The sequence below is a fragment of the Zingiber officinale genome, chromosome 4B (genome assembly GCF_018446385.1).
Source record: "Zingiber officinale cultivar Zhangliang chromosome 4B, Zo_v1.1, whole genome shotgun sequence".
NCBI lineage: Eukaryota > Viridiplantae > Streptophyta > Magnoliopsida > Zingiberales > Zingiberaceae > Zingiber > Zingiber officinale.
Window position 1 is genome coordinate 30,190,742 of NC_055993.1, and position 12,989 is coordinate 30,203,730.

Sequence of the window (12,989 nt, forward strand, 5' to 3'; positions counted from 1 at the left end):
GGTATGACTACAAATAAAGATCATATGATAAATACATGGAAAAAAAACATTATACAAGTCAATGTCTGTTTACAAAAAAAGAAAAAAAAGAAAAGACCAAATGCAAGAAGAAAAGAAGGGATAACCTAGAATCAATTCCTCTTTAAGCACACAAGGAAAAGATCAAAGGAAAAAAGGTCAGATCAAGGGGAAACTAAGAATGCCCATAACAAAATTTAATTTAGCATAGTAGGAAGGGCTAAGCCATTATATCAATCATTTAGGTTACAAAAAAAATGCTAAAAGGAATATCGAAATACCATGTTACTATAGGGTCTCTTATGACTATTATATACATTACTATAAGGGACCTCGCATGTTATTTAGGAAAGTCATTTCCAGCGATTATCTAATAAATCCAATTGGGACCAATAAATTTTGGACCCCAAAGAATATTGACAAAAGGATCTCATCTTTCATTTCTCATTTCTATACTTTGCAAAAACGATAACTTTGCATGAGGTTTCTCCACCTCTGATCAAGGAGCCATTTTATTAGTGAGATTTCAAGTTTGATCCACCTAAAAGATCAATAGGTAATGGAGTAGCATCTAGGGCCTAAACCACATAATCTTGCTATTAGCATTGTTCTTTAGTGTGCTTATTTTATCATTATTATTACAACTATGTTAACTAAAGTAACTATGAATTTTAACAAGTATTTTGGCCTTGCATAAGTATAAGATAATTGAAAAATTTGTATTTGCAAATGAACACCTTATCACACCCCTAGCATCCCAGTTCATATCAATGATCCTCTCCATGATACACATATATTAGTAACACAGTCAAATCTAACTTAAATTATTTACCCAAAATATCAAAATATAGTGATCGAACATGATCCTTTGTAGTATAATTGCATCAACGATCTTCTCCTTTTTTTATAAGTAAAATAGTATAGCACAAATCAGGAGTATAAGAATTGGCCTTTAGGGGATACTTCAGATCCGAGTATACTCCCAAAGACTGATATATATGAATTTGCACACTCCTAAGTTCGCTAAGCTATAAGTTTACTTATTAGGAGATGAACTTTACTAATTTAAATCCACCTTTAAATCCACCTTTTCCCCTTTAACACACACAAGAAAAAAACTATTAATTTTAAGAAAAATAAAGTACCACATGCTATTGACCACATTAATAAATGATGATCACACAACATGTTTCAACCAAACATTATAAGTGAAGTGTCTAAAATCATTATCATATGATGATACTAATTGTTTTATGATGTCAAGTGTAAATGTTATATGATGATGAAAAGAAAACTAATGCTATGGAACCACATTTTAAAAATATATATAATATTTAAAAACTTGCATAAAATTACATTTTTGAACTTTCTATTTAATCTAATTGACATTCTTTATTCCCATCCATTGTGCTATGTCAATGGACTAAAGGCCATCATAGACGACCAGTAGCTACAAATTATAGCAATCTAGTTTTTTTTTTTAATTCATGGAAAGAGAAAAGGAAAGAGGTCGTAACTTATCCTTTAATTTTATTAGACGAACGCAAAGAGGACATGAAGACTATAAAAAGAGAGTAAAAGGAAAAGGGGAAACATCATTTGGAGAAACATCTACAACAAAGAGTGATATCAAAGATGGTGGCGCCAAGATGCATCATTATCATATACTTGTGACTTTTAAATCCAATTGTGTTAATATAAGTTCAACTCCCAATAAATAGCCAAAATATATTAATAAACATGCGGAATGAGATATATTATAAGCATTATTTAATTTGGTGTCTAAAAAATTATTGGGTTAATCATGTTATGATGCTACAAGAATTAATGCACCTATTTACATGATAGTCTTTTTGGTATTAGTAATGTATAATCATTGATTTTATTACATGTTCCAAATTTATTGTTTAAAAAATTTAACTTAATTTCCTTTTTAATTTAAAACTGTCAATATCGATCCCAAGACAGGATGAAAAATGTTAAGGGTTGTATTAAATTGTCAACCAACATCAAACGGCAAATGTTCTAATGAATGGATTTTGGCAAATGTTCTAAGAATGAATGTATCAACCTATTGTGTTCATGCTAGGTTGTTCCCGAAATGAACGTGTTACAGAGTCTAACTGTAACATCTCGATAAGGACCACTATATCCATGAGAACTTGAGTGCAATGTTAAATATGCAAGAGTGTTCATATTATAGGTTGGATAAGAACAAACACCGTAAAAATATCAATTGTCTTAGATTTGGAACATAGAATAGGTTGAAGCAATAGAGGCAGTAAATAGATAATTAGAAGAAAAATTAATATTTTATATTTGCAAAATGATAAAATGGGTAGGAGAGAAGGTAAAAATGTTAGAGAACTTGGATTATAAGTTATAAAACATAATAAAAAGTAAAATAAGGAATGAAGTTATTGTTGTAAATAGCTCATTAAAAGATGAAGTAATAGGAGTAGTTAGAAAAGGAGATAAGGTTATCACTTTAAAGATAGCAGTGGTAAAAAAAACTATTAATGTAATTAGCATATATACATCTTAAGTAGGATTAGATAAAGACATTAAATATAATTTATGGGAAGATTAAAATAAAGTAGTATAAAAAATTCCACTAAACAAAATGATTTTAATAGAATGAGATCTGAATTGGCATGTAGAAGTAAGAAATAAGGAATATGATAGGGTGCATGACGGTAATAATTTTGTAATAAGAAATGGAGGAAAAGTTATACAAATTGACTTTCTTATGATTAAGAAGAAGGATAAAAGATTTGTAAAAATTGTATGGTCATTTCTAGAAAAACATAACTACCCAAAATAAGTTAGTAGTGTTGGATATACACCTTAAGTATAATATCAATAGAAGGAAGCATGCATGACTCTTAGAATCAAGTGGTAGAAGTTATAAAATAAGAAGCGAAGCATATTTAAGAAGAGGATGGAAGTACAAGTATTAAAAGAAATACATGATACTCAAATACGACATAGGATAAAATAGCAATATAGTTGAAAATGATAGCCAAAAGCATACTTGGTGGGTCAAAAGGATGCACACCACTAAGTAAAGAATTTTGGTAGTGGAATAAGTAGAGGAGAAAGTGAAGGAGAAACGAACCATCTATAAGTTATTATACACTTGTAAAAATGAAAAAAAAAATTAAAAAATATACAATAACCAAGAAAGAAGTCAAGAAAATAGTGAATGAAGCAAAGAATGAAACTTTTGAACGCTTGTATTAAAAGTTTGATACAAAAGAAGCAAAAATGGGAATTTATAGAATAGCTAAGCAAGAGAGAGAGGAAGACAAGAGATCTTATCCAAATAAGATACATTAAATATGAATACAATAGATAAGTACGTCATAAGAGTATAAAAAATTTAAATTTTTATCATCAAATTCAAACTTCAAAAGTATAACAAACTTCAAATGGGATGCAAATGGAGAAGTAGTTGGACATAATATTATGATAGGTATGAAAATGTTTAGGGAAGCAAGGTATTAAATGACTTATAAAGTTATTTAACCTAATATTGAAAACAAAAAAAATATCTAATCAATAAAAGGTAAGCACTCTAGTCCTCTATATGAAAACAAAAGAGATGTACTAAATTGTCTTAACTAAAGGTGTATTAAGCTAATGAGTCATATCATCAAAATTTAGAAAAAAGTAATAGAAAAAAAACAAAAGAGACCAAGGAAACTAAAAATCAATTTGGATTCTTGCTAGAAGTTATATATACGACTCATTGAAAAATATTGGCAATAGAAGAATGACCTACACATAGAATTCGTCGACCTAAAAAATCTTATGACAAAGTCTCAAAGCACATTATATGAAGAATTCTAGAAAAAAAAGGTGTTAGCGTAGTATATATTGAAATAATTAACGATATGTACAAGGATATAATGACAATAGTACAAACTTCGAGAGAATTAACTGAAGCGTTTCCTATAAAAAAAATAAGGTTACATCAAATCTCTATCTGTTTATACTAATCGTGAATGAACCCATTCGACACATCTAAGACACATTATCATGGTGATGTTGTTTACAAATTATATTATTTTGGTAGATGAGACAAGTGAAGAAGTAAATGTTAAGCTCGAATCTTAGCAAGAATACTAGAAGTGAAAGGTTTTAGATATAGTAAAATAAAAAGAATATATGGAATTTAAGTTTAAAAATATTAGACGTAATAAGACAATTGTTAAAATAGGAGATGGTGAATCTGTAATTGAGAGATTTAAGCTTTAAGTAGTTAAGATCATTTTTGCAATAGGATAAAAGGGTTGAGAGAGATTTCTTACAAGTCAATGGTTAAAATGGAAAAAAGTGTCAGGTGTTCTTTGTATAAGTACCCCGTGGTACTTTTGATGTGGTCAACTAAGTTAAGTTAGGTCATGTTTGTGTTTGATATCTTATGTTTAAGTGTGCAGGAACTTAGGAGCACAAGAAGTCGAGCGGACGAGAAGGATGGCACGGGAAAGGAGCCGACGGGCTCGGTGCATCCGAGAGACAAGGAACTGTGAAAGAGTACACCGGTGGACGAAAAGGACGTGTGTGACGTTCGAGGGACGAGAAGCCGAGGAGGAAGTCTACTCGAGGAGAAGGTCGGAGTTGAGTTCAGGTGAGCTCAACTCCGGATAACTGGAGCATCACCCACATGAAGAAGATCAGCTAAGGAGTTGATCTGCCTCATGGAAGGCGCCTTCTATGAAGAGTGTCGAAGGTGTCTTCCAGCCTGTTTGAGACACCTTCAAGCCGAAGATAAAGTTTTATCTTTGACAATAAAACTTGTCTTGTTGAAGGCGCCTTGGACCATCTTGGAAGCGCCTTCAAGTCACGGATAGAATTTTCCAAGGGCTATAAAAAGACCCCTAGAGTTAGGAAATCAACAACTTCTTCTGTATTTATTTCCTAGCTAATACCTGAGCTTTTCAAATAATGTAAGTGGTTTCTTCGTCTTTAATAAAAGAGATATTTTTAGTGGAGCTTTGCAACTGTCTTAGATTAACAACCACCTAGGTTATAATCAAGTAAAAATCCCAGCCTTCTTACTTATTGTTTTTATAAGTTATTATTTCTTTTATGTTAATTATTTTTGCTTAATTAAATATTGCATCCTTGCTCTGTTCAAATAGTAAGAGATTCTTCTAACTTTGATTTCAGGTTATTCACCCCCCTCTAGCCGGCCACACTAGGACCAACACTTTGTAATTATAAAATGTCTCTAAAACTTAAAGGAAAATTCTACAAAACAACAGTTAAACCTATAGTTTAAAATTTTTAACTTCACAAAGTTTCAATTTATGACCGAAATGATACGATTTCGGTATCGTATCGTATCGTGCCGATATAGTTTCAGTATCTTTTAAATAAAAAATATATTAATTAAAAAATATATATTAAAAAAATATAAATAAATTATTATTATATTTTTAAAATTCAAATTTAAAATATATATTAAATTAATGAGATAGTTTTATTAGGTATTGATTAAACTTGTTTAAATTATCCTATTATAGTTAGGAGTTTGATTAAAATTATTAAACTAAGTTAAACTTAAGCATTTTAATATCCCACCGAGGGTGGCAAGTGTCCCCGTCGCGACCCGTAAAGGTCGTCAGGGGTCCGTGGTGTCCTCTGTGGGTCTTCGCGACCTCATGGAGGTCACCGCAAGTTTGTGATAGAGGTCACCACAAGTTTGTGACGATTTCTACGGCCTCACGAGGTTACCATGGGCACGCGGTGTCAGTGGAGGGTGGAATGGTAAATTCCACTTATTACTCCCGACATGGTATTTTAAACCATCGTTAAACCTGCTATGTTATATGAAACTAAATGTTGAGCTACAACTCGAGCACATGAGCAAAAGATGAAAATCACAAAGATTGAAATGTTAAGGTGGATGTGTAGACATGCAAAGATGGGCAATTAAGAAATAAGAATATTATAGAGAAAGTCAGGTAACACGTATTCAGAGAAAACTTCGAAAGACACATTTAAGATGGTATGAACATGTAATTAGACGACCAATAAATACTCCAATTAGGTGATGTAAAACTATAACGAATACGCACATTAAAAGAGAAAGAAGAAGACCAAAAAAGACGTGATTAACAATGATAAAATAAGATAAAAGTTATTTAAATATAAATGATGACATAATAGAGGATAGAATACAATGGCGTATAAAGATCTACATAGTTAACCTCACCTAGTGAGTAAGGCTTAATTATTGTTGTTATTGTTGATTACCTTTTTAATTTTTAATGGCTTATGTTTGGAGATACATAAAGGTAACTGGAACGGGATTGTAAGATTAAAACACAGATAAAATAAACTCAACATTCTTTACGGTGTGCTAGCATGATGAGTGCCAACATGCTTTAACACTTGAACTATAATTTAAACCTTGTGAGCATCTCATAATATCTTATTTGATGAAATATTTATTTTAAAGAAGGGGAGGCATAGAGGGACTAAACATCTAGCCATAAAGGGAACCCCAGTCAACTAGAGTCCACAAAACCTATAAATAAAACCCCCAATAAAAAAAGCAAACATGACATGGATAGAGAAGACTCTAGGGCATCAAATCAAAACCCAAACAGACCCTAGGCAAACAATCTCTAAACACATCTACCTTAACCGAAGGGATGAAAGGGAGAGGTCATAGTTTGTCATTATGTAATCACACATGGCACAAGCTCTAGTCGTGGATCTAGGAATTAGAGGTGGGCAGGGCTTTGGGTGTGGAAGGGTTATTTTGGGCTAAGCTAGAGCCCAAGACAGCCCTATCTTAGATTCGTCTCTAGCTCTAATGAAAAACTCTCACAAAGATTAGCCATGACAACTCTACCCAAAAAGGGGATGAGGAGGATGAAGAGGCAAATAGAGAACCTTTACCTAGATTCAACCTACAATTTCTCCCTACTCCCGCACCACGTCCTTCAATCACTAGCAAGAAGAGAAAAATCCTCAACATGGATAGCCACAATCTAGCCCATGGATGCATAGATGCATTGCAACAATATTTTTGGTCGACATATACTAATCTCCATCATCTCTAGAATAAAATGATTGTAGAGCCTACTTAGGTCAAGGTAGGGAGCATAGGAAGCGAGCGAAGAATAAAATCCCATAAATAGAGTGAGCCACAGCATATGAAGTGGATAGGTTAGAAAGATATAAGTTTCCACCTTCTCTTCATAGGTTTGCACATGTATCGTTCACACACAAAAGCAATGGATGAGGATAGGCCTATAGATTGCATCAACTACATGAAGAGGAGGCATAGGGACAGAAAAGTTACAACAATTGGGGCAAAGGGGCTCAAGATAGCAATGATGCTCTCTCTTATGTTTCTCCTTGGAACCCAAGCTCTAGGAGTTAACACCAACATTAATGAAAGAATGGCTTCTTTTATATAAGAAAAGCAAAATCAATTTTCAATAATCTTATTCCAAAAGTAGATGGCCAAATATCAAAAGGGTGCTCTTAATTACTATTTTCGTCAAAAGGGTGCCCCATATTCAAAAAGTCAAAATAGTATCTCACCATATTTCTCATCTCAAAAATACCCTTATTTCAGCGTTGTTGTAGTAGCTACAACATGTTAAATTAAATCCTTTTTCTTTTTAGTTTAACTTGGTCAAAAATATTATGTATAAAGCACTTTTATAAAGAAAATTTATTTACCAACTAGGTTAAAATTACTTAAGCTTGATCACAATCACTTTAAAATGGCCAAAAACACTTTAAATATATTTTGTAGTAGCTATGTAATAGCTACTACTTGTAGCAGCTAGTTAAACTAGTTTATTTTAACAAGTATGAATTGCCCTATAACTATTACAACAGTGCTGCAATTAAAGTGTTTTTCAGGATGAGAAGTATGTAAATATGTTCGTGTATTGCTTTGACTTTTTTGTAAAATTTTGATTTTTGCCCAAAGCAAATTCTATTCTTAAATGATCTTTTATTTAAATTTTATTTATTAATGCTTCATTGGCTTATTTAGAACTTAAACTTTTCAAATTAATAGGATTTCAAATGCATATATTAGATATCACAAACATTTTGAAGGAAAATAGTATTATTCCTAATGGTGAATTAAACTTTCTAGAACTACATAAGTTTCATTATTTTTTTTATTATGTACTTCAGACAAACTCAATTTGATGATAATTATTTTTCCCACAAACCTAAGCATCTAATATTTGCCCCCAATTAGTCAATGTGAAATGAGAACATTAAAAAAAATCAGAGTTACATTTATAGGGAAAACTTCAAAAGATACATTTAAAATGGAATGAACATATACTTAAGCGACCAATATATATCCGTAATGTGAGACCATGATAAATACACACATTAATCAAGGAAATGAAAGACCAAAGAAGATTTGATTAACAACAATAAAATAAGATAAAATTTATTTAAATATAGATGATGATAATATAGTAGGGGATCGAGCCTAATGGTGTAGGAGGATTTATATAGTAGACCCCACTTAATAAGGCAAAGGCTTGATTGTTATTGTTGTTAACCTAAACATCCACAATCCTTCAATTTTTTGTGAAATATGGTAGCATTTATACCTGTTCCATATAGTTTACTTTCATACAAGTAAAAGTGGTAATCTCACATAGAAAGACACGTGTGATACAGGGAATGCAATTTATCCTACTTCTCTTCCTAGGTATATGTTACCCTTCCAGATTCTCCTTCTCACTTATCCACCCGAAGTGGCGCTAATAATAACTAAGTTCATAACTTGATTCAAACCAACAGAGGAAAACTCAAAAGTTTCGTTTCGAATATTTTGACTGAGAAATTAAAATCAATGTAAATATTCTACTCACACCAATCATGGCGGCATCCAAGTAGGAAATGTTGATATCCAGTGAAACCCCAGTAGTGGGCAGTCCACAAGTAGATAGAGCTATCGACCCGATCACATCCACGAGCGTCGCTATGACGCCGCCAATAAGGACGCCGCCAGGACTCTGCAGAGGACAAAAGAGAATAAACCCATAAACTGCGGGTAAAAGTCGAAAGGATGGGGTATCTCTGTTACGCCAAGCCGAGGAGTAACGGTGCAAGAATAGAGGACGCGGCCGTGCTCGATGTCGTCGAGGCGGATGCCGTTGAGGGCGACGTCCTCAATTAGATGAGCCGGGAGGGCGGCGAAGGAGTCGGCGGAGGGCTTGGAGAGCGATCGCCTCACCGCCTCTGGATCCATCAGATTTTGAGGAGACGATCTCTTTGGCGCGACAAATATCACATTACCCTACGGGCACGCTTCATGCTTCTCGGGCTCGTTTCTACCCACCCAGCTTCACGACAATAGACACGTGACAATATAATTGTTTTATTTATTTTAATGCATACTTGTCCACTTTCCGATCAGATTTTATAATTTTTATTAATCTACCTTTATTGATAATAAATGAAATCATATATAATAATTTAGTTGATTCACATAAATCTAAAAAATTATTTTTAAATTATTATTCTTAAATTTATAATCTAAATATTATTTTTTACTATTATTATATTTCTTCATTTCTAAAAATGACACCTTTTTATTTCTAAATCATCTAGGGACGTCCTTACTATTTTTGAAAAAAAAAATAAACATCTCATTTTATGTTAGGTATACTATGTATTGTTTAATACTATTTATTTTCTATCTAAATTTTTATCTAATTTTTAATCAATCGGACGTATTATAACAGTTATGATTCCATAACTACTACAATACATCTGACATATTTAACGTTAAAAAAATATTCATATTGTAATAACTATAATTTCATAATTACTATAATGTAATTTAATTCACTGTTGTAGTAGCTATAAAATCACAGCTGGTATAATTGTTGTAGTTGTAGTTGTAGCAATTATAAAATCGTAGCTGCTACAACTATAAACAACTATTGTAGTTATAGCAATTACGGTTTAATAGCTGCTACAATTGCATATGATAATGTCAAAATTTAATGCATGTATCAAAAGTGAACAATGTACCGAAGGGCATTTGGGTAAATGGACATGACAGAACAGTTGTAGCTTGTAGGATCCAACTCGACACTCGAGGAGATGAATAGCATTACGAATTTTATGAGTTAAAAAGAATGGAATAATCAAAGTGGCACAATGGAATAACTTAGCATGGGTTTAATCGAGTGAAGCAAAACAATATAAGCATTTAAAGGACTTATGATTCTTATTTCTAATTTCTCCTTTCCAAAAAGCCTCTGGAGGTGGAGAAACCTTAAAAACATAATCTAAAAATTAAATAAAAAAATAAGCAATATGACAATAGTACTAATAAAAGAATATACGTAGTGTTGCTGATTAGAGTTGTAGCACGAAATTGCAGCGTGTCATTGTCACAACACCCAAAGTATGAGAGCATTAAGAGCAAGAGCATAGTTGAAAAGAATTTATAGGGATGCCCTGAAAGCTCTGTGTTCCTATCTGAAAGTGGAAAAGATGAAAAGCTGAGAATGTGGCTGGAAGTTTGACACGGTGAAGACTCCACATGCTCCTGCAACACAAAAGTGTCAGTGTCTGGCCGGGAAGGGGTTCCCGGTATTGGTCCTCCGACGCTCAAGTTAGTCTCCGGCGATGTAGAGAATAGCAAGAGTATTGTAGCAAAAGAGCATGCAGAATAATGAAATTGCTCATATCTCTTCCTGTAGATGGGAACCCTCTTTTATAGTGCCACTGTAGTGCTTACACATGCATCTCAGAGCATGCGCAAGTTTCCCAAGTGTCCTATGAAAAGATAAGTCAAAAAGTGTCCCTGACACCTTTCCTTAAAATAGCATGCATATATCTGATGTAACATTCTGAAAGCTTCTACTGTATGATTTGCCTACGAATATGCTCTGTTGTCAGTGACATAAACCTCCAAAAGACTACGAGAAGGTATACGGGTGGGTCCTGCTCTACTATGCTACACCGAGCACTCTCCCTTCTCTTAGCTTTCTTGTTGTCGGATGGTTGCCTCTCATCCGAATGGACACGCCTCCTGCTCGGTAGGGACGGTGGACGGGGGATATACTATCTGTTTATCTCTTAACCTCGAGTTATCAGTTTGGCCTTGCTCGTCCGCCTAGCCATAACTAGCCCACTCGGCCGGCTTTGCCTCTTTTCTTGACTTTAACTTCCACGTCAGTCGGTCTTCCCTGCTTTGGCTTATCTTTGATGGTCCCCTCTTCATCACTGTATCACAAGTCTTCCTCTCAAATCTAGTCAAAGGAGGTTGCAAGTCCGACTGACTGGATACGTAGTGTGACCTATCATTCTTTCGTCATGACCCACTGTGCTAGGGTTCAAAGTTGTCGTTCGGCTATGATGTCTACTGCTCTAGGGTTTATAGATGTCGTTCGACTATGATTCTCAATGCTCAAGGGTTTATAATCACCACTCAACTGTGATCATTAATGCTGAAGAATTTATAGTCGTCGCTCAACTATGATCTTCAATACTCAAGGGCTTATAGTCGTCACTCGACTGTGATCTTCAATGCTCAAGGATTTATAGTCGTCGCTCGACTATGATCTTCTTTGTTCAAGGGTTTATAATCGACATTCAATTGTAATGCTCCACTATCGCTTGGCGATATCATGACCAACACTTAGCAGTTTTCTGCTTTCTTTCTGATCTATGCTCCAACCACTCAACTCATGTAGTGTCTTTTAATTACCGTTGATGTCACCATAATTTCTAGAAAGTTGTTCAAATTCCCAACCATTAATACAAAGCATGTCTGGTCATGCCCTGTAATCATGCCCTCTGCTTCTTCATTAATGTCACCTGTAACTAAATGTCATGTGTTGCCCTTGCATGCCACCGCATGTGTGATGTGACAGGCCGCTGTAGAAGCTTAATGTGACGATTACCTTTCGAATTCAACGGTCACAATGAAGCTTTATTTTCCAAAACCCTTGATCGGACGGCTAGAGTCGATCATCCATAGGGTTTTTAAACCCTTAATTTTTTCCTCTGCCCTATCATATTCTTCATCTTCGTCCCGATAAATTCCTTGCTTCCCCTTCTCTGTTCATCGCTAGTGATCTCTTTCTTCCCAATAAGTTCCTGAGTCCTTCTTCCTTTCACTCTTCGATTTCCATCAGTTATTCCATGGTCGTCTCTCCTTCCCCACCCCGGCTATCATTGGGTTGTGGTATACCTCCATCGAGTCCAAATTTAATGGCGATGAGGTTGATCTGATAAAACTAACTTATCACTTCCTTGATGGTTATCAAATCATCATTCTCTCTGTATATGATTGCCCTCACATGCCCCCCGTTGATTTTTTTACCTTTCTTCAAAGATCAATTTCTCACCAGCCTCTGCTTTCCAATTTATCCTTTTTTCTCAGAGGTCTGTAGATATTTTCACATCCTCATTCATCAGTTAGTACCCAATTCCTTCAGACTACTCTGCGAGGTTGTGGTACTATTTCATCTGTATGAGATTCCTCTTTTGCCTCGTATTTTTCATTACTTCTATTACCCGAAGCTTTTTGAGTCGAGTACCTTCTCTTCCAAGCCTGAGTAAGCGCTGTATTTTTTGATAAATTGCCCTCCTCGAATAAACACTGGAAAGAGCATTATTTCTATGTGTGTTTACCCGTTCGACCCGCCTTTCCGACCAGCTGATAGATCGAGCTATCCAAACCTCCCTCGCTCAGTCAGTACTGAAGCACGCCGACCTACTTCAAAGTAGCTTCAAGTTTGGCCTGCCAGTGGTCCAGAAGTATCACATACACTGGCTTCTTTTAGAGGGTGTTTTGTATGTGTTTGGGCTAAGTCCAATTCGAACACGGCTGCCCGCCCCCCTAGGTATGTCTTTTCTTCTTTCTACCATCTTTGAATCCAACTTATTTCTCTTTTTTTTTTTTGCAGATTGAATCATGAACTGCGCGTTGTTGAGTGACAAATGCA

The 12,989-nt window shown here is 34.4% G+C and overlaps 1 protein-coding gene across 2 annotated transcripts in view; it reads right to left on the reverse strand.

Annotated features, from left to right (window-relative positions):
• The window catches only part of LOC121974911, a 29,296-nt gene extending 19,961 nt beyond the window's left edge, over nt 1-9,335 (reverse strand). Inside the window, exons 1-2 of one of the 2 annotated variants that reach the window (XM_042526191.1) lie at nt 9,125-9,335; nt 8,892-9,035 (exon numbers count right to left, since the gene is read on the reverse strand). In XM_042526191.1, the coding sequence (XP_042382125.1) occupies nt 8,892-9,035; nt 9,125-9,271 (291 nt within the window). In that variant the 5' untranslated portion in view covers nt 9,272-9,335. Of the gene's footprint in view, nt 1-8,891; nt 9,036-9,106 lie in introns of both variants that reach the window. The other variant, XM_042526190.1, reaches the window with a different exon arrangement.
• Between the last annotated feature and the right edge of the window lie 3,654 nt (nt 9,336-12,989).